Source organism: Elaeis guineensis, chromosome 13 (assembly GCF_000442705.2).
Source record: "Elaeis guineensis isolate ETL-2024a chromosome 13, EG11, whole genome shotgun sequence".
Lineage (NCBI taxonomy): Eukaryota > Viridiplantae > Streptophyta > Magnoliopsida > Arecales > Arecaceae > Elaeis > Elaeis guineensis.
In genome coordinates this window covers 47,620,505-47,639,040 of record NC_026005.2, presented here as the reverse complement: position 1 = coordinate 47,639,040, position 18,536 = coordinate 47,620,505, and the positions used below count along the sequence as shown (strand labels likewise).

At 35.6% G+C, this 18,536-nt stretch overlaps 1 protein-coding gene across 2 annotated transcripts in view; it reads left to right on the top strand.

The window, feature by feature from the left end:
• LOC105056191 (putative MO25-like protein At5g47540) overlaps nucleotides 1–18,536 on the top strand; it is a 46,455-nt gene that overhangs the window by 14,451 nt on the left and 13,468 nt on the right. For both annotated transcript variants that reach the window (XM_073247440.1, XM_073247441.1), the window contains exons 2-5: nucleotides 7,526–7,687; nucleotides 7,917–8,035; nucleotides 8,979–9,053; nucleotides 13,474–13,567. In XM_073247440.1, coding sequence (XP_073103541.1) covers nucleotides 7,526–7,687; nucleotides 7,917–8,035; nucleotides 8,979–9,053; nucleotides 13,474–13,567 — 450 coding nt within the window. The remainder of the gene's footprint in view (nucleotides 1–7,525; nucleotides 7,688–7,916; nucleotides 8,036–8,978; nucleotides 9,054–13,473; nucleotides 13,568–18,536) is intronic.

The following is an 18,536-nucleotide window of genomic DNA, read 5'->3' as shown; positions in this document are numbered from 1 at the left end:
ATGCATAAACATAAATTTCAGATCTAAATTCTTTGTATAAAAAGTAAGTTTTAAATCATGAAACTAATTTTTAGATTTAACATACAAGCATATATCTTGTATATGTATGTAAATTTAGATTAGAACAAAAATTTAGATCATTAATATAATATTATATATCTCATATATAACTTATGAATCATATTGAAACTAATTTTGAGACCTAAATATGCAATCATACGTCTCATATATAAATCATAAATCAGATCAAAATAATTTTCAGATTTATGCATGCACCTATATATCACATATACATGAACTAAAAATCTATCTAGAACAAATTTCAGATCTATGCATGTCTTTACATATCGAATATATGGTCTGAAAATTAAATCTAAAATAAATTTCAGATTCAAAGCAATCATCTATATATCTCATATATCAAGAAAAATCAGATTTTGAAACTTTTTTCAAAAACATGTGTGTCAATTTCATGCATATAAGACTCGTAGCCCTGATACCACTGTAGGAATTTTGTGTCGGGGCATGCATGTACGTTTCAATTTTTTTTTTTTAAACAACGCAGCAGGATAGAAGATTAAAACATCTTTTAATCTAAATCATGCATGCATAAAATAAAGAACACAAGGATCTACATCATATGTTGAAGTTTATGCTGAATTAAATATATGATCGAATCACATATCTGTTTCGTAATTTTTTTCTTCAAATTTGGATCTGGAAGAGAGTTGGTTCTTTCTTAGCCATGCAAGTGTCCGGCCTCTACGGGTATTCACTCGGGATTAGCATGAAACAGTCCTCTTTGGTATTGATTTTTCTTCTCCAAGAACAATCACCCTACGAATCTGAGCGAAACCTGGATCGCGATCAACTCTTTGATCCTTTCCTTGATCTTTTTTCTTCTCTTCTTCTCTTGCTCTTTTTTCCTTGATTATGAAGCAACCAAGGTCTGAAAACTAGTAAGGAAGAGGGGACACCCAAGCTCCTCTTGGACGTGGAGATGGAGGACGCCCTACTCCTTTGGGCATTGGATCCAAAGGGGAGAAGAAAGGAAGGCATGGGGGGATCTTATGGGAGACGTGGGCTGCTGAAAATTTGATGTAAAGAGCTTTAGAGAAGGTCCCTTTAAATAGGCAAAAGATTTGAATCCTATTCAAAATCAAATAGCCGCTTAATACAAGTCTTACTTGCATTAGGAATTCTTGTAGCCTTAGATATTTGACCCCCTTTAGGAAATCCATTAGGTGTCAGCTATTGGAGCCTTTGCACCCACTTTTTCACACGCCACATGGGGCCTAGGGGACGCTCCATGCTGGTTCCATATGTCCTCTTTTAGGTGGGCACGCCCAACTTGATCAAATTGGCGCCTCATGCAAATAATCAAGAAAATTGATTAAGGATTTGATCCCTTAATTCATATAATTCAAAATTCTAGGCATCCAACAATTGGAGCCCAATGAATCTAATTCATTTAGATTATTAGCAGGTAATTAACTTGAATTAATCTTATCAAATAAAAAATTCAAGTACAAAGAGAAAATTGGGTTCAACCATGTGCTAGCAAGGTTATTCTGAACGCAATAAGGTTTCTCTAAATCCAATTGAGACTTCGTAAGTCCAATTGCTTATTCCAGTTATAATTCTTTTGTTGTGTGACTCCATAGGTTCAATTCTATCTAGTAGTGAGAATACAATGATCTTTATTATAGTATCATTGCAATTTTTTTCAATGGATCGGAATAATTCCACTCTAACTCATCAAGAATTATCGATTCTGAGCAATCCTAGTGAGCTCTTATAATCCATCAGTGACACCTAGCAGTATGTAGTGGCAACCTAGTAGAACCGAAAAAGAACCTTAAGGTCTACTTCAAATGTGATTCAGTCTCTCTATCGTGAGTTTCGACTAAATGGTAGGTCATAGATAAATCGTCAAATCTTATCATCAGTCATATGATAGATTCATTAGCTCAAGTCCAATTGTGATCCTCATAAAAATTCTTTTCCATCAATCACACTACTGTGGTCACGGACTCTTGGACTTAGCCTCTCAATAGGACTACTCTCTATCAAAGTCGATAGATTCTATCTAGATACGCACTCTACTCCTACAGTGGATCAACTGCTACCAGATTCTACTACAAGATCTCAATGCGGCCATGTTTATGTGTTAGTCAAATTTCAGCAGCCTTATTGCGAGCAGTCGTATCATCATAGGTCAAAAGATCATTCACGAACTACAGCATCAAGATAATCACTGACAATTGATTAGAAATCCAAGTAATCTTTCGTATGGTCACGCTTAGTACTAGTTGTTCTTTAACAACTATCCGCACTCGTCGCTCAGTATCTCTACACTGTAGATCAGAGACTCATCTACCCCGACAGAAGTGATATGTGCACTGGTCTATCTGGATCGATCACTGTCCTCATGATGATACTATGACCGGGAGCATTTAGAAATTAATTATATATGCCTTTAATTCTCAATATCTTGAGAATATGTATCGAAGTATTAATTCTATGGATGATTCAAAGACATATCACTCTTGAATGAAAATAAAACTTGTCTTTTTATTAATCAAATCAATGTATTAAGTACAAAATTGTGCCTTTGACTTATTATAATGTGTCAGCCGTATTGGCTTCTAGGACATACATCTAACAGCATGATCTATTTCTGGTTGTCCTGTCATTACTATCCTTTCCATTATTCTCTTTGCCTCATGTATTAGGGCACAGGTTTTCTTGAGAAATTTTACTTGTCTCCATAGGATGAGTCATCTTTATAACGAGCATTTCATTTCCTTCTGCAATTATACAACTTCCAAGTGAATAAAGTTGCCAGTGCACGTTAAGGTGGGTGTCTGCATCATTAATAGCAATGCATGACGTGAGATGGCCAAACAACTATAGAAATGGAGTTCAGTTTTGAAGATCTTTGAAGAAGTATTTTAAAGAATCAGATGATCGGGTTGCTGCCATATGTTATCTTTTGGGATTTATGGAGTGTGCTCACATCTTATTTCAAGTGAAAGTATTGCCTACTTTATCTTGACCAAGAAACTGGTGTAATCTAGCCAATAAAGTAGAGTCTCAGAACCCTGCGATTAGTTAAGATTGCTCCTGATTGAAGAGTTAATATCTAGGTTTGGTTGTATGAATCCTCATCTGCCAATCTTTTCTTTCTAGGGCTATCAGGCTATGACCAGTGTGTTAACATGGTTCAATATTTTGTTTAAAGATGCTATATGAACCAAACTAATACTTTAAATTAATCTGGTTATTTTATCATGGCAATTTTCATGTGAGTCATACTTATGATAGTATATTAGTATTTGTTCAATTGTGTCTAAATCACAGTTTTGAAACTGGATCCCGCAATTTGTTTTGGTAACTATGATGTGGACAGTATGGAAGCTGAAAGAGGGTGACCATTTTATTATTTAATTTCTTAAATGTTATCATTAAACAAATTTTAAAAACATTGATGAGGAATAGTTCTGATAAGTGGTTTAGTCCTTTGGTTTATAAATTTGCTTTGCATTTCTTTTAACTTAACTAATCATTTGGAAAATTAACAATTCAATTTATGATTTGGAAGATACAAAATGATTTGAAAGATACAGAGAATCTCCTCTGGAAAGATCTGTTATTGGCTTTTATTTGTTATATGTTCTTCCTTATTATAAACGTGAGATATTGTAGCCTCACTTGATTGGGACCTAAATGAGTAGGTTCTTAAGACAAGTAAAATAATAAGAAAGTGGTAATGGTGGACTTGCATAAATCAATTATCAGTTACTAAAAAGCGACATATGGTCCAGTTCTACATCCGAGACAGGAAATATTTTGAGGCTAAACAGGCAAATAGAGCAACTGGCATTTTCAGATGTATACCTTTTTCAGAAGCTTTAATAATTTGTGGTGTTCTGTGAAATTTGTGATGCTTGGATGCAAAGGACCAAGTGCATCGCTCCTATAGCGGTGAACTGGTGATACCTACTGAGGTTTAGCATGGATTTAACCTATAGATCCTTGATGAAATATGCAAATAAGCACAATTTCATGGCTTTTTTGGAGATGTAATATTTGTGAAAAGTTCTTTATATGTTACAATGCATTAAAACAGGTTTGTCAAGATCAAAAGGTTGTGCCATGCATTCTCAACTCATGCACTGATCATGAAATGCACATAAAAGATGTCTGAATTATATTCCCTTTAAGCATTCACCATTGCAAATTTTAAGGATGAGACTTTCATTGTGTCGTAAGGATGGATCCCATGGTTCTCTCCAGGGAAAGAATGAGCAAGCTAAGCAAAGAGGTCGCAGATCATAGCCAGCTGTGGTAAAGTGATGTTCAGCTGACCAACTGTTAAAGTCATTATTTTTGGATTATGTGATTGTCTTCTTTTTTTTATGACAAATGATCAAAAATTATTGTTCTTAGATTACTTGGAGATTCGCACATCAGCATCTGTAAGTTTAGAAGTAGGTTCCAATCCTTGAACTTGCAACATAGATTTCGTGGAGTGGCCCTACTCATTAAACTGATATGGGTGGTTAGCTCAATACCTTAAAGTTGTAATATTCAAATGGACTCTTATTCTGCAGAGTAGTGGTAGGCCCATAATGTGAGTTTATACTTCACTTTTAAGCAGTCTGATGAGTCCATGAATTTCACATACATAATCAAGAGGCATCCTCCATTTAGCGCATTTCAGTTTCTGGAATTTAGAATCATGTTCTTTTATGAAACCTATTTTTTGTGGCATAGTAAGCAATTCCTTAGTAAATTTCTTATTCTCCAATCATTTGCAGTGTAGTGATTTTTTAAATCATGACTGACCATGTGAAGTACTCAATCTGGTAGAAGCTTATGTTCTGTTCATTATATTGTATCATTTATTTGTTTATTTTTTTGATATCTCACTGAATGATTATGGGCATCATTTTGCGTATTGACCTCATTCATCAGTCAGATGAATTTGACTCTGCTGTTAATCAATGAAAAATAGGAAGAGACTATCATTTAGCTATTTAGGACAGCCCTTGAGAACAACATAGTCTGCAATGCTTACACGCATATGATACGTAATGTCTGAACGGTCATGTGTATGAAAGTATAAGGACAACAAATATGTAAATGCAGAAATTTAAAATCATAGAAAGTTTTGAAAGCAAATGAGTTGAGATAATCACTAACAGGTGGAAATTAAAACAATGAAAATTACCTATCAGCATTAAAAATGATACAAGGAGTTACTAGAAAGTTCTGAATGGTTTGCAAGCAAATGAGTTGAGATATTCACTAATAGTTGGAAATTAAACTAATGAAAACTACTTATAGGCATTAAAAGTGATACAGGGAGTTACTAAGAAGTTCTGAATGGTTTCAAACTAATGAATAAGCCATGTACCCATATCTCAATTCAAGTTTGGAAACTAGAAGAAATTCATATTTCACCAAAAAGTTGTGGAAGGTTCTTTCTACGCTCAAGGATTGTAAAAGCTTCTGACCAAACAAGTGGAAATGTCTGATACTAGTGATAGTTTGGAACTCCAGAAGTACTCTAGGGTTTACATATAGAGAAAAGGGATTGCACTGCAATCTGGACAAATGAGGATCCTTTTATTACTTCATTGTTTGAAGGACCAGTTAGGGTATGAAAGATTGCTGGCCAGGTCTGTGATTACAGCCTATCAGACTGGTCTGTGCAAAGACTGTGATGTGGCTCTGGAAGGTTGAAGTCTATATGTCAAAGATCAAAGACATATTTTGATCAGATCTTGCGGCTGATCTGATACAAGCAACAAAAGTCAACAATTTTCTGCAGATGGTCTGGTGTAAGTTGTTCAGACATGATGTTCATTGTATCTCTTCTGTGTAACAGCAGCATATATTATAAAAAAGAAAGGGAAAGGGGATGAGAGAGAGTGAAAGTAGGGGATAGCAGTAATTATGTTGAGCTGGTTCCTGTTTTCATTTTTTCCAGAGTTTTTGGTGGACACAGAGAATAACTTAAATCATTATATAACTAGAGGAGTAGAAAGAAGAGAGATAGAAGGTGTTAGGAAGCAATCACAAGTAGGGAAATTTGGTACAGAAGCTAGCTGGTCTTTGCTATAAGTGGGGTTCTAAAGGGACTCATATTGCACGCTAGAGAAGAAGATACATGAACTATAATATTCCTAATTATTCTAAGTTACGAAATAAAAATAAACTTAACATGCACCTGCTAGTCCTTATTTTCAGTCTGTTCAACTTTTATAAATTTTAACAGAAGAGGATTCCAATAAAGATGACTTGAAGGCCCAAGCCTTTTTTAACTTGCTTTCACTGAGAAAATATGAGCCTGGTTTCTTGGTTGAATTCAATGAATCCTAGACCATGCTGTTTTGTGATTGAGCTGCTTTATGACAGTAGCATTTGATAGCTTTGTGCAGCTGGCCTTATCAGCTGCTTGTTTGTCAAGTTTAAGAAGGCTCTTGAAGTTGCCTAGTGGCTGTCTGTCTTCTGGGATTAATATATCATGAAATGGTAGGGAGGGCTATGGCTTTTAAGGATGGCTGTAGGGAATGTTTCAAGACTGGGATTGATGCACAATGAAGAGAAGAGTGGATAATAGCAAGATAAGGAAAAACCAGATGAGTCAAAAAAAAAGAAGATAAAAGAGGAGTAATAATATTTCTTTGACTTGCCTGATTAGCTGCTTGTTTTTCAAGTTTAAGGGGGCCTCTTAAAGTTGTCCAGTGTCTGTCTGTCTTTTGGGATTAAGATATCATCAAATGGTAGGAAGGGCTGTGGCCTTTAAAAATGGCAGTGGTTCAAGACTGGGATTGTTGCACAATGAAGAGAACTGTGGATAATCGCAAGAAAAGGAAAAACCAGAGGAGGGAAAAAAAAAAGAAGATAAAAGAGGAGTAATACTACTGCTCTCACTGGTTATGTTGAAGAGTAACATTTCCTAGGGGTGTTGAGTATAACAGAATAAAAAAGATAATCTTTTATTTAATAAACATTTTCATAAATTCCTGGTGGAGGTTGACCAACACATATGTCTGGTTTCTCACTGTCCTGATAATACCCTACAAAAAGAATGGGTGAATAATCAGAAGAGCCTTCACATATAAGAGAAAGGGGCCCATTCATCTGGGAATAAAGTCATGCCAAATAAGTTCCTAATCAGGCAAAATGGACCTTATGCTTGGACCCAAAGCCTACAAATAATGATGCGTCGTCTTCCAAGTCCATCCAGAGACATTGATGCTTCTCCTGGCACTAAGAATATATTTTTAAGTCTTGTTGGTGTCCATAAAAAATTGTGGATTCAGCCCTGTAATTTTCTTTTAAATTCTATCTGCCTTTTCTTATATGCTACTCTTCTTTCTCAATTACATATAGAGCATAAAATGAAAATGGAAGTAAGATAGATTATGTGGAAGTCCTGTGTTCTTCCTTTTATTATTGATTAACATATATTTACTTGTCATTAATTTTATATTCAATTCCACCATTGCAGATGGCAGAACTATGCAAGAATATCCGGGAGTTGAAATCTATTCTTTATGGCAACAGTGAAGCAGAACCAGTTTCTGAAGCTTGTGCACAGTTGACTCAAGAGTTTTTTCAAGGAAACACCTTACGTCTGCTAATTATTTGTCTCCCAAAATTGAACCTAGAGGTACATGTACATATTTACTATTGATAATGTCACAAATTGAATGCAACAAGGTTATCTAGGTTTATATATGTTGAACTTAGCTTATTATATAATCTTGGCTAATCCCAGTCATATGTCATATGCATTCATCTGGTCAACTGTATCAAATCTTGTGTCCTATCCTATTCTGATTGATATATATTCAGCTGTCAACCTGTAGCCAAAATCTGGTTCCTTATAACTTTTGCAGGCTCGGAAAGATGCTACTCAAGTTGTTGCAAATTTGCAAAGGCAGCAAGTTCATTCACGGTTGATTGCTTCTGATTATTTGGAAGCAAACAAAGATCTTTTGGATCTTTTAGTATCTGGGTAAGATCTAGGTTTTTCAGCTCTATAGATAAAAAGGATTCAGTAGTATGGAGCTAACTTCTCCATATTTTTTTTTGATAAAACTCTTGCCATTTTTACATCTGAAGGAAACATGTCATTACTATTGCCATTTTTACGTCTGAAGGAAAAATGTCGTTACTATTGTTTGGCATCTAAACCTATGCTCGAATATTGGTCATTAATTCTCTTAAGGTTTTTCTGCAGCTGTAGTGGTTTTGGTTCCTTAATCTAGAAAAAAGTTATCTTTCTGGTGGTGATAATGATTTTGGATTTATGAAAAGCTTCAGTTAATAAATTTTGTTGGTTGTGCCTTTTGTTATGAACTGGGGTTGTGCACTGTGGCATCATGATAAAATGATGCATATGAGACATCATAATGCTTCAACCTCTTCCAAAAGGTCAATTTTAAGTGAAGACAAACTTTAATAATCTGACATTTGATGCTCTAAGATATCTCATCTGGATATAGAGCATTTAGATTAATGGTGATTAGGAAAAGGAGGCCTGTTTTAAACCTATTACCGATCTATTAGCTGTCTTGATATTTGTAGTCATATGAACTACTAGTTTGAGATTTAGTGGTTGAAATTTCATAGACTATAGAGTGACAATTGGAAACCTAAGGTCTGTTAAGTTATATTAATATGTACTGTATGAATTTTATGGAAAACATTTAGTCGTGTGAGTGGAAACATTCACAAAATCAGCCAATGGGGCATAGTAGGAGCAATTTTTATAACAGTATAATTTGAATTTCAAAATTCTATTTGCTATGAACAGCTATATGTCAACTTATTTCCATGTTATTTTTCTATATTGGGAGATGCAATGTCTAGGCTTTGTGGGATTTTCTGCCCTTGAACTATAACTATTGATATAGTTTTTATATAATGAGGTGCGAACTAACAGATTGGTTATACAGTTATGAGAACATGGACATTGCTTTACACTATGGTGCTATGCTGAGGGAGTGTATTCGTCATCAAAGTATAGCAAGGTAACTATGGTGAATGTTATTGGTCTATTAGTTTTTGTTCTTTTTTAAAAGCTAAAAGCTTTATGTCCAACAACTGTGTGCTGGATGTTTATTATTTGGTCTATTGAGATGATATTTTATAAAGAAGGGAAAATGACAACATATATATATATATATATATATATATATATTGTTTTTAAGTGTCATGCATGGCTGCTCACTTGCCATTGTTGTATGTTCTGTATATTCATCTCTGACCGATCAGCATGTTGTTTTTCTTGTGTCTTCAATTATCATGGAAATGAAACATTGAGAGAGTTGGTGGCATGGAATAGAGTAGAAATGGGGGTTGCATTACATCTATGTAATAGCTTTTCGGTATGTGTTTATTGTTTTGTAAAAATTGTTATTATCACTTGCTGATATCTTTTTATTGGTTTGATCATTCTTAATAATATTTTTTAAGGATAGTAATTGATAAGTTTATTTTTCAGAATTACTGGGACTGAAACTGGTGAAGATGAAAATAACTTTCTTTATATGCCCTTAACATTGTATGGTCATCCCCCTCCCCCACCCCAAAAAAAAGTGTTTAAACTTTATATGGAACAAGCTTCACAGAGACAAAACTTCAGATGTCAATCGATTTTACAAGTCATATGTTCATATCTTTGCAAAGTGATGTGCCTTTAATACATATAGCATGAATTAGAGCAAATGTTGCAAACTGGTTGTGTAAAAGTTAAAGCTTTAGGATTTTTAAGAATTCCAACATTTTGACATTCTGTATTTTAAGCATTAATCTCTTCCATAACACAAGGCTTATTTTTGTGGGAAGCTTTTACAAAGATCTTGATATTTTAACGGATTCAACTCCTAACTTTAGAGGATATCTCCAATCACATATTATTAAATGATAAGCAATGAGAAGTGACAAGAAGTGCTGGCTCCTTGCAAAGTAATGTTCAAAAGTGTTTCAGATTATGCCAATTTCAGGTATCTGCTACAAGATGTGATGCAGTGTGTTATGGCTCAAAGTATTGATATACTAAAGTAGACAGATATGCAAAAATAGTCATGGATATACCCTTGGAAACCAACTCTTAATCTAATTTAATGTGTTTGGATTAAAGAAATGATGAATTTATAACTTTGTGGCTTGCCAAAACAAAATGAGCATCTAATCTTGTTCAGAATCATGCTGGTCCTCATATGCATATTTCATGTGTATTTTGCATTAAATTTGTTACTGCAAAAACTAATTATAAGTTAAATGAATTTAACACAATTCTTTTCGTTGCTGGAAAAGTTTTTGGGGTAAAGCTATTCACACATCCATTCAGAGGCACAGGAAGTTATCAGTCGGGAGGTTGTGGATTAGTCAGTCTTCTGACTTGTATAGATCATCTGATGTTGAAATGCAGAGCATCTGTAAAGGTTATGCACTCAAAGTGCTGTCCACTGGTCTGGACTGCTTGAGTGTTGGAAGTTTATTATGTATGACCTGCCTCATCCTCCTAAAACGGGGTTTGTGCTAGAAAGAAGGTGCTTCTTCTTAAAAATTTGGTGCCCTCATTTTCTATTAGGTTTTTGGCAGCTTTATCATTTCTCTTTTCTATGTCTATCACCAAAATCATGAACTTTGTAGTTGGTAGACACTTAAGTGTGCATCTGTTGTTACAAGTATGGTTTAAATCCTATGGGACAAAAGACTCCTAGTTTCTCCATGGAACGGGATGCCCTGCTGTCCTGTCGCATCTCAACAGCAGTCTCGGTCATACATCTTAGTGGATATCCTTCATTTTTCTCCCCTTTTTTTTTTCTTTTCTTCCTTTTTCTTTTTTCTTTCTTCTTTTCTTTCTTTTCCTCTACCAACTTTTCTTTTCTTTCCTTTTTCTTTCTTTTTCTTCTCCCTTCCTTCTCTTTTTTTCATTTTTTTCCTTTTCTTCATCTTTCCTTTGTTTCCTTCTTTCCTTTTTCTTCTTCTTTGCCTGCATGGATGGGTTTTGGAGTCCCGAGCGTGTCTCGGTTTCGTTTTCTCAAAGGAGTGGGACAGGATGACTGGCACGCCTCTCATCCCTTCGGGATGTAAAACCTTGGTTGTAAGAAGATGGTTTGTTCTCCTTGGATCATTCTAACCAATAATCTGAAATCTTCGTAGATACATCTATATTTCTTTATTCTCTTGCCTTTGTTAGGCCTACAATCATCTTAAAGTAAGTGGTGTGTATTAACATGAACTTTTGTCTGAACATTCTTGTCATATTTTAATATAGACTTCGGAACTGAGATTCGCCGAATTGGTATAGGAAGGGGTACCATCTGGCAATTGGTTTCGAGGTGTATTGACACAAGGAGAGCTGAAGAGGAAGGAGAAGAGGGAGAGGGAGGAATGGAGGGAGGGAGAGGGAGAGGGAGGGGGGAGGAGAGAGAGAGAGAGAGGAGGGGGGATGTCGAGAGAGGGCTCGAAAGCTCTCATTAATGGGGGGTTGCCCTTGTTTCGTTTCGAAATAGGAGATGCCCTATTTTTTTTTTTGGTTTGTATTTTTTAAATTGAAATTGACAAATAATTTGCTGACTTTCTTTTGAGTGAAAATCAACAAACGATTACTTGCTTTAGTTCGAAATTTACAAAAGGAAAAAAATTATATGTTCGAACCGTGGGATGAACCATGCTGATAACCGACTGGTCTGGTTCGGTTCGCCCTAAACTAGTTGGTTCAGCACGGATTCGGTACACCTTGCTTCTAACACAGCTTATAGATGACTTCGGTAATTTGGTCTACATTTAAACTTTTTGGGTAATTTAAATTAAAAAGTGTTTAATATTTAGAAACATTTATATGTAGGATAAAAAATCACATTCATGAATTTGGCCTCAATTAAGATAGTGCAACAAATATTATAAATATTTCAGACATGTTGATCTTCATGATAACTCAATTCATATTTACATAAATATTGGAATATTAATTATTTAGGTAGCATTTGGCATGGCTTTTGGTTTTGTTTTTTTTTCCCTTAATTGAAACTAATTTCTCTTTTCTTCTTTTTTTTGAAAATCGAAACTTGAAACTTGTTTGGTGATGAATAATGTGATGATGGTGGAGATGGTGGTTTAGCAATATGTAGTGGTGGTGGTGGGTGGTGGTTGGGGATGGCTAGAGTAGTGAGTCGGCACTGGTGTGGGGGGGGGGGGGGCGGTGTGCAATGCGACTAAAAGCAATGTTGACAACTAGCCATGAGAGGCAGCCGCGATCAGCAACTACATTGATGGCTGGCAGTGGCCAGCATGGGTGGCAAGTGGTGGCCCATGATGGTCGATGGTGGTGTAAAGTGGCAGTTGATGGTGGTGGTGGGTAGTGGGGGTAGTGGTGGTGGTTCCTAGTTTTCAAGAAGGTCAAAACCATGTTTTCTAGTGTCCACAATTTCCAGAAACTGGTTGCCAGTTTTAAAAAATTGAAACTAAAACTTGGTTACAAAACACCTGTTCTGCCCTTGTTTGTGTCTGGGAAAAAATTGAAAACTAGAAACCAGCAGCCATGCCATATAAGGTCTTATTTGTTCACTTAGAAATGCCTGTGGTACCTCTTATTCCCCTTCTCTTCACTGATAACCTTGAGAAAAATGAAAAAAATGATTGTGTTCAATCTATTTTTCTGTGGACTGATTCTGTTTCAAGCAGATTTTGACTGAAATGATGCAACTTGTTTTCTGGTTTTCGTTAGTATATGGGATTTCACTTCTTGTATCAATAACATCAACTTAGTAAAATGAGTACATTATTGGAGGTTTAAGAGTCATGGCAATAAAAGTGAATAGCAATGAACATATTGAGACCATTTTTCTTCTGCATATGGACTATGGAGCGGTTTCAGATCTTTATGCAACTAAAAGAGGAGAATGAGAAAGGGAGCAGAAGATTCAAGAAAGTTTACTTTGACATGTAGTCCATGGTTGTAAAGAAAGGTGAAGGATTTACAAAATGATATGCACAGAAATCAGTGAAAGGTTTGTTTTATATCATGTTTTTCTTCCAGTTATTTTACTTGTTTTCTTTTTTCTTTTGGAGTTAGCTCCAGAAAGCGGTTATAACTACTAACTAGATGCAGTCTTCTTTTTCTTTCTTTCTTTCTTTTTCTTTTTCTTTTTAAAATCTGTATGGTTAGTTGCTTGGCCATTATGTATACAAATTGTGGGTTAATTTATCCATGACTTGAAGAAAGTAATTTCGTATATAGAGTATGAGCAGTGATGTCTCTAGGCCATTATTTGCATGTTGATTTCTGCACTATCCTCAAAGGATCTGTTTCACATGGATTGATTCAATCTGTTTCATAGAGTGGTATACTTTCCTATTCAAGCATATACTTTACATTAATTGACAATTATAAACTTATAATGAGTTGCTGTCTCAGATGCCTAAGTTGTTCATTTGCAGGTATGTTTTAGAGTCTGAGCACATGAAGAAGTTTTTTAATTATATACAGCTTCCGAATTTTGACATAGCATCAGATGCCTCTGCAACTTTTAAGGTCAAGTTATTGCTTTGGTTCACTGTGTTCCTCTGCTCCAGAATTTGTTATCGCTCGTTAATTTTTTGGGCACGCTGTATGTATTAGATTTTCCTGCCTGGTTTTGCTAGCAGAAATGCATTTGATGTTAGTAATATCACACATTCACATATTCTCTTAATAACTGCATGTGCTAATACTGGATACAATCCACATGATCACCATGGAAGATGCTGGGTCGGGGTAGTAGTGGCTCAGTGTTTAGCCTATGTATGTTAGCAGGGATACTAGGGGAGTGGGGTAAACATGTGGTCCACATGCAAGAGAAAAAGGTGAGAGAAGACGGATTTGACTTCTCATGGGTAGAGAGCATGATACGGGGAGTTATGGTCTACTACATCAATCACATTCTAGAGAGGAGGGTTTGGATTGTTCTAAACTGAAAGTAAGACAAGGCATAGGTGGAGCAGTGGTCTTACATAGTGGAAGAGGATGAATTGTAAATTTAGATGAGATAGAAGTTTTCAATCTTTTTAAGCATCACTTCGTGTACTTGATTATAGGGAATAAAGAATATATACAAAGAGATGAATTACCATGCTTAAATATTATAGAGGGAAAAAGAAATTTCCTAGACATCTTCACATGACATTTCATGTGAGCGGGCTCTGAACAATGTGGCAGATTGTTAGAGTTGATGATTATTTGGTTTCTTTGATGCATGGGAGAGATGCACTGATGGCTGTGATCTTATGACATGAAGCAGACCTTGAACTTTCCCATGGAGTGGGCCAATAAGAAGATGATAGAGAAGCCACTTCTTGTGGAGGGGCCAACCACTCTATGCTTCATGCAGAGACTGCAGCCAAGTGAGGTGTTGGCATCACATAAAGAGGAGATATAAATATTTGCACAAATAGAAGGAATGATTTGTGGTAGCTCTACAAGTAGTTATATGTTGAATTTTTGGATCCGTTTCCTGTCCTTGTATGAAGTGAAATATCCATGTTACATCTAGACTTGATCTGCTAAGTTTGGAAGGCAAGTGTCACTTGTTTTCAATTTTTGGCAGTTTGTTTGGATTTTCTGCTCTAATCTCATAAGCACATACATATATATTGCTGTTATAGCTTTTTCAGATAAACATCAGGAATCTTGTGGGGATTGGGGATGTGTAGGAGAAGTGTATAACTGAAGGTGTTATACAATTTTTTTAATTGTAAAATTAGGCCGATCAACTTTCTGACCTGATTCTCACATAGTTATGTTGATAACATGGAAGTTCACCATTGGCTGTATTGTAATCTTTTTAAATCTTAAATAAATATAATATTAAATAAATATATCTAAAAACTTCTTTTATGATATGCCATTTCATTATGTAAAAAAGGTGTGGTTTGCTGTATCGACAGCCATACTTCTCCAATACTGGGTGCAGCATAACATACCAGTAAGGTTCTAAGGTTCAATATGGCGTGCAGGGGCTGAACTGGTTTGTATGTGGTGGAATTGACCAGTTCTGTCTAGTTTCATGTTGTACGGACCATATTGCTTGGTTTCATGTGGTACCTTCGTTGGGCATGAAGAAAGGGTCTACCGACCCTGTCTTGATGCAGGAGCTGTATCATACCATATTGTACCGGTATAGCTTCCTGTATCTGGTACAATGAACCTTGGAAAAAATCAATCTTTTGGTTCTCTTGTTTCTTGGTTGTTTACAAATACCTATTGATTCGTACCAAGGTTCGCTGTACCAGTATCGGACGGTGTGCCGGTCCCAAACCGGTACAGATATCGTACCGTACCGACACACGGTACGCCTAGGCATATCGATCCGATATCGGTATACAATATTTTTTTCGATTTTCAAATTTTTTTTTTTGGATTTTTGAAGTTAATAATTGATAAATACAACTTCAATATGGCATTATAATGCATATTATTGACACATTTGGGTTCAATTTGGAGTTAGGTTGCGGTATAAAGACTCTTGATCCAAAATTTCAAATATATATTTATTTACATTATATTTCAACTATGTCATCTTAAAACTAAAGAAAAAATATATAAAATACGTATTAAAATGTATCTAAATATTTAAGTACAAAATGCAATAACTGATATACGAACTTTAAGATGTACTCTACATTTAATTTCTTGTCGAGTGTCTGTGACGCTCGTAGATGTTTGGATCATCAACATAGTCTGAAGGGATATCAGTCCAACCCTCTAGCCAAACTGCACCGTACTCTCGAATATTCATCATCCCATAAGGCATCCTCTCTGAATTGTAAGACATCTCAGACCTCTCGCTAAAATTCTGACTCTGAGAAGTATCCTGGAGATGATGGTACGGTTGTGGAGGAGCCCATCCAAATATGTCAGTAGCAAAATCTGATCCGTAAGATGCTCCAGGCTGCATAGGGTAGTAACCACTAAAAGATGATGCCTCGGATGCACCATATGCATATGGATCATAAGGTGGCTATGGATAATAGGATCCATAATGCGAGGATGATCCAGATACATCCATGGATCCTACTCCACATGCAAGATCGCCCGCAGTATATATATATATAATTAAAATATATGCAAGTATAACAAAACACGATAGTTTTATGATAATTAAAATAATTATATATAATTTTAAAATAATTTTAATAATTATTTTAAAACTTATAAATTCAAAATAAATATGTTATATGCTTCAAATAATATTTTTAAATTAACTAAAATATAACACTATTTTTATATATTTTTTATTTTATAATTAATTTTTTTTTAATTTAAATAATTAAAAAAATAATTTTTTAATTTCAAATATTTGAAAAAAAATTGAAATTAGATTTAAGTAGCTTGAATCATTCTAAACATGGTTCCCAAACTCTAATTTTTTCTCCTAAAATTTATTTTTTTTTAATTTTTAAATAAATAAATATTTAAAAATATTTTAAAAATATATAATTAACGAAAATTAATAATTTTGGTGTCATCATGTAGATCTTCCAAAGATCTATCACATATAATTAAATCATACCAAAATCATAAGATTTTGGCATGATTTTCTCCTATTTTTATTTTACCTCATTTTTATCCTATTTCTAACAACAAAAATAAAAAAAAAAATTTACTAACAAAATAACAGATTATCTTACCTCCGGCCAAAGATCAGCCTCTTCTTAAATCACTCCAATTTCACGAAATTTTACCTTCTTTTTTATTTTTTTGGAGGTCTCAACGATTAAGTTGCCCACGACCATGGGTGTTCTCTGAGAACTCTCAAAGAACACCGAAGGCCTGGTGCTTATTAAAGTACCAGGCCCTCCCCCCCATGTGAAGTGGGCCATGCCCATTTCTCTCCCCCCTCCCTCCCCCAACCACGTGAAAAGGCCCCCACCTTCCCCCCTCCCCCCTCTCTTGGGCGGTACGGTTCGGTTCACCCCGAACCGGTCCAGAACCGAGCCGTACCGCCCGGTTCGGTGCGGTTCGGGGTCCTTTTCCGAAAAACAGGCCTGAACCGGACCGGTAAGGGACCGGTCCGGCTCGGTACGCCTCGTACCGGGCGGTTCGGCCCGGTACGGCGAACCATGATTCGTACTAATTTTATTATGCTAAGGTATACAGCACTATTGCTAAGGCATGTAAGTCAATTCATACGCTAGTAGCACTCACCACTTCATCCATCCAACATCTAGCAATGGGGTTTAAGTGTGTCAAAATGCATTATGGACCATGCAATGTAAGTACTTACTGTTTATATACATGTAAACACATTCATTTCTTGATGTATCTGATCTGTGTATATGTGATAAGTTTGGACTTTGTTTCAACATAATACCCTGAAATGCAATTTGTGCCTTAGAGGTGAAAAATACAATTGTCTATGCTAAACCTTATCATCTTCCCTTATCCTCTAGATTCTTTCAAAGTCTAGGGGGTTGTCGGAGGATTGCTCCTTGGCAATGTGAGCATAAACTGATAAGCTGGCTTGCAACTTCAGGAATCAGGGTCATGTATTTAGTATTGATAGGTCTTAAAGAAGGTAAATTCTAGGGCTCAGGTAAATTTGAGAGCATGATGTCCAGATTTGTGAAGATGGGAGGACTAAGCAAGATAAATAAATACACAATATTGGAAGAGCTAATAAGCCTCCCATAAGGTTTGGAAGGTGGGGGAGAACACTAGGAAGGGTATTTTAAGGTTTATAGGTTTTGGGGAGTTTCTTGGTGACCAAATATTAAAATTTTGGTTTCTTGGTCTGATTTGTGCAGAAAATTTAAGCATAATCTGCAGAAGGTAGTAAAGCAAGATAAAATTTCGATCTGCACTAAATTTGTTATGGGCGAGTGTGCACTTAAAGCAATGTGCACAACAACCAAGAAGGCCCTGAAAACCAACTAGCCTGCTCTTTACTATGCCATGAAAAATCTAAATTCACCCCATTGTTGGTGCATAAAACCCTTATATAACAACAATCAGATTCCCATAGAATCCGATATATAAGGAGAAGGAGACCTGCACTTTTCCTAACCTAATTACTAATGGCTTCAAGAATCTCCAACAAGTGTATAGCTAAAATAGGACCTCTACATTGTAGTCTTGTTTAGGTCTCTAAAATCAAATTAAGAGACTACCTTAAGAAGGCAGTGATATACATGAAAAATTTAGAAATGAGCTACTTTGGCTTGGTCCAGGTTTATCTACAGTTGTGCATAACTTGAGTCATTCAATACTGTCGATGCTTCAATATTCTCCATTGTTGCTCTTTACACTGGATGTGGACTCAATCATCATAATACAGGTTGTGTTGCAGGGTCGTGCCTTTGACCATACCAGTCTCAGCGCCTACTAGTTGGTCTTTTAGGTTTTACGGCAAGCTGCTTTCTTTACTTAATTTGCACTTGCTGAAAGTTTGGCAGTGATTCTTAGATGGTTGTCGACCGTGTTGATCCATCACTCACAAGAAAACCTGATTCAGGTTAGTGTAAAA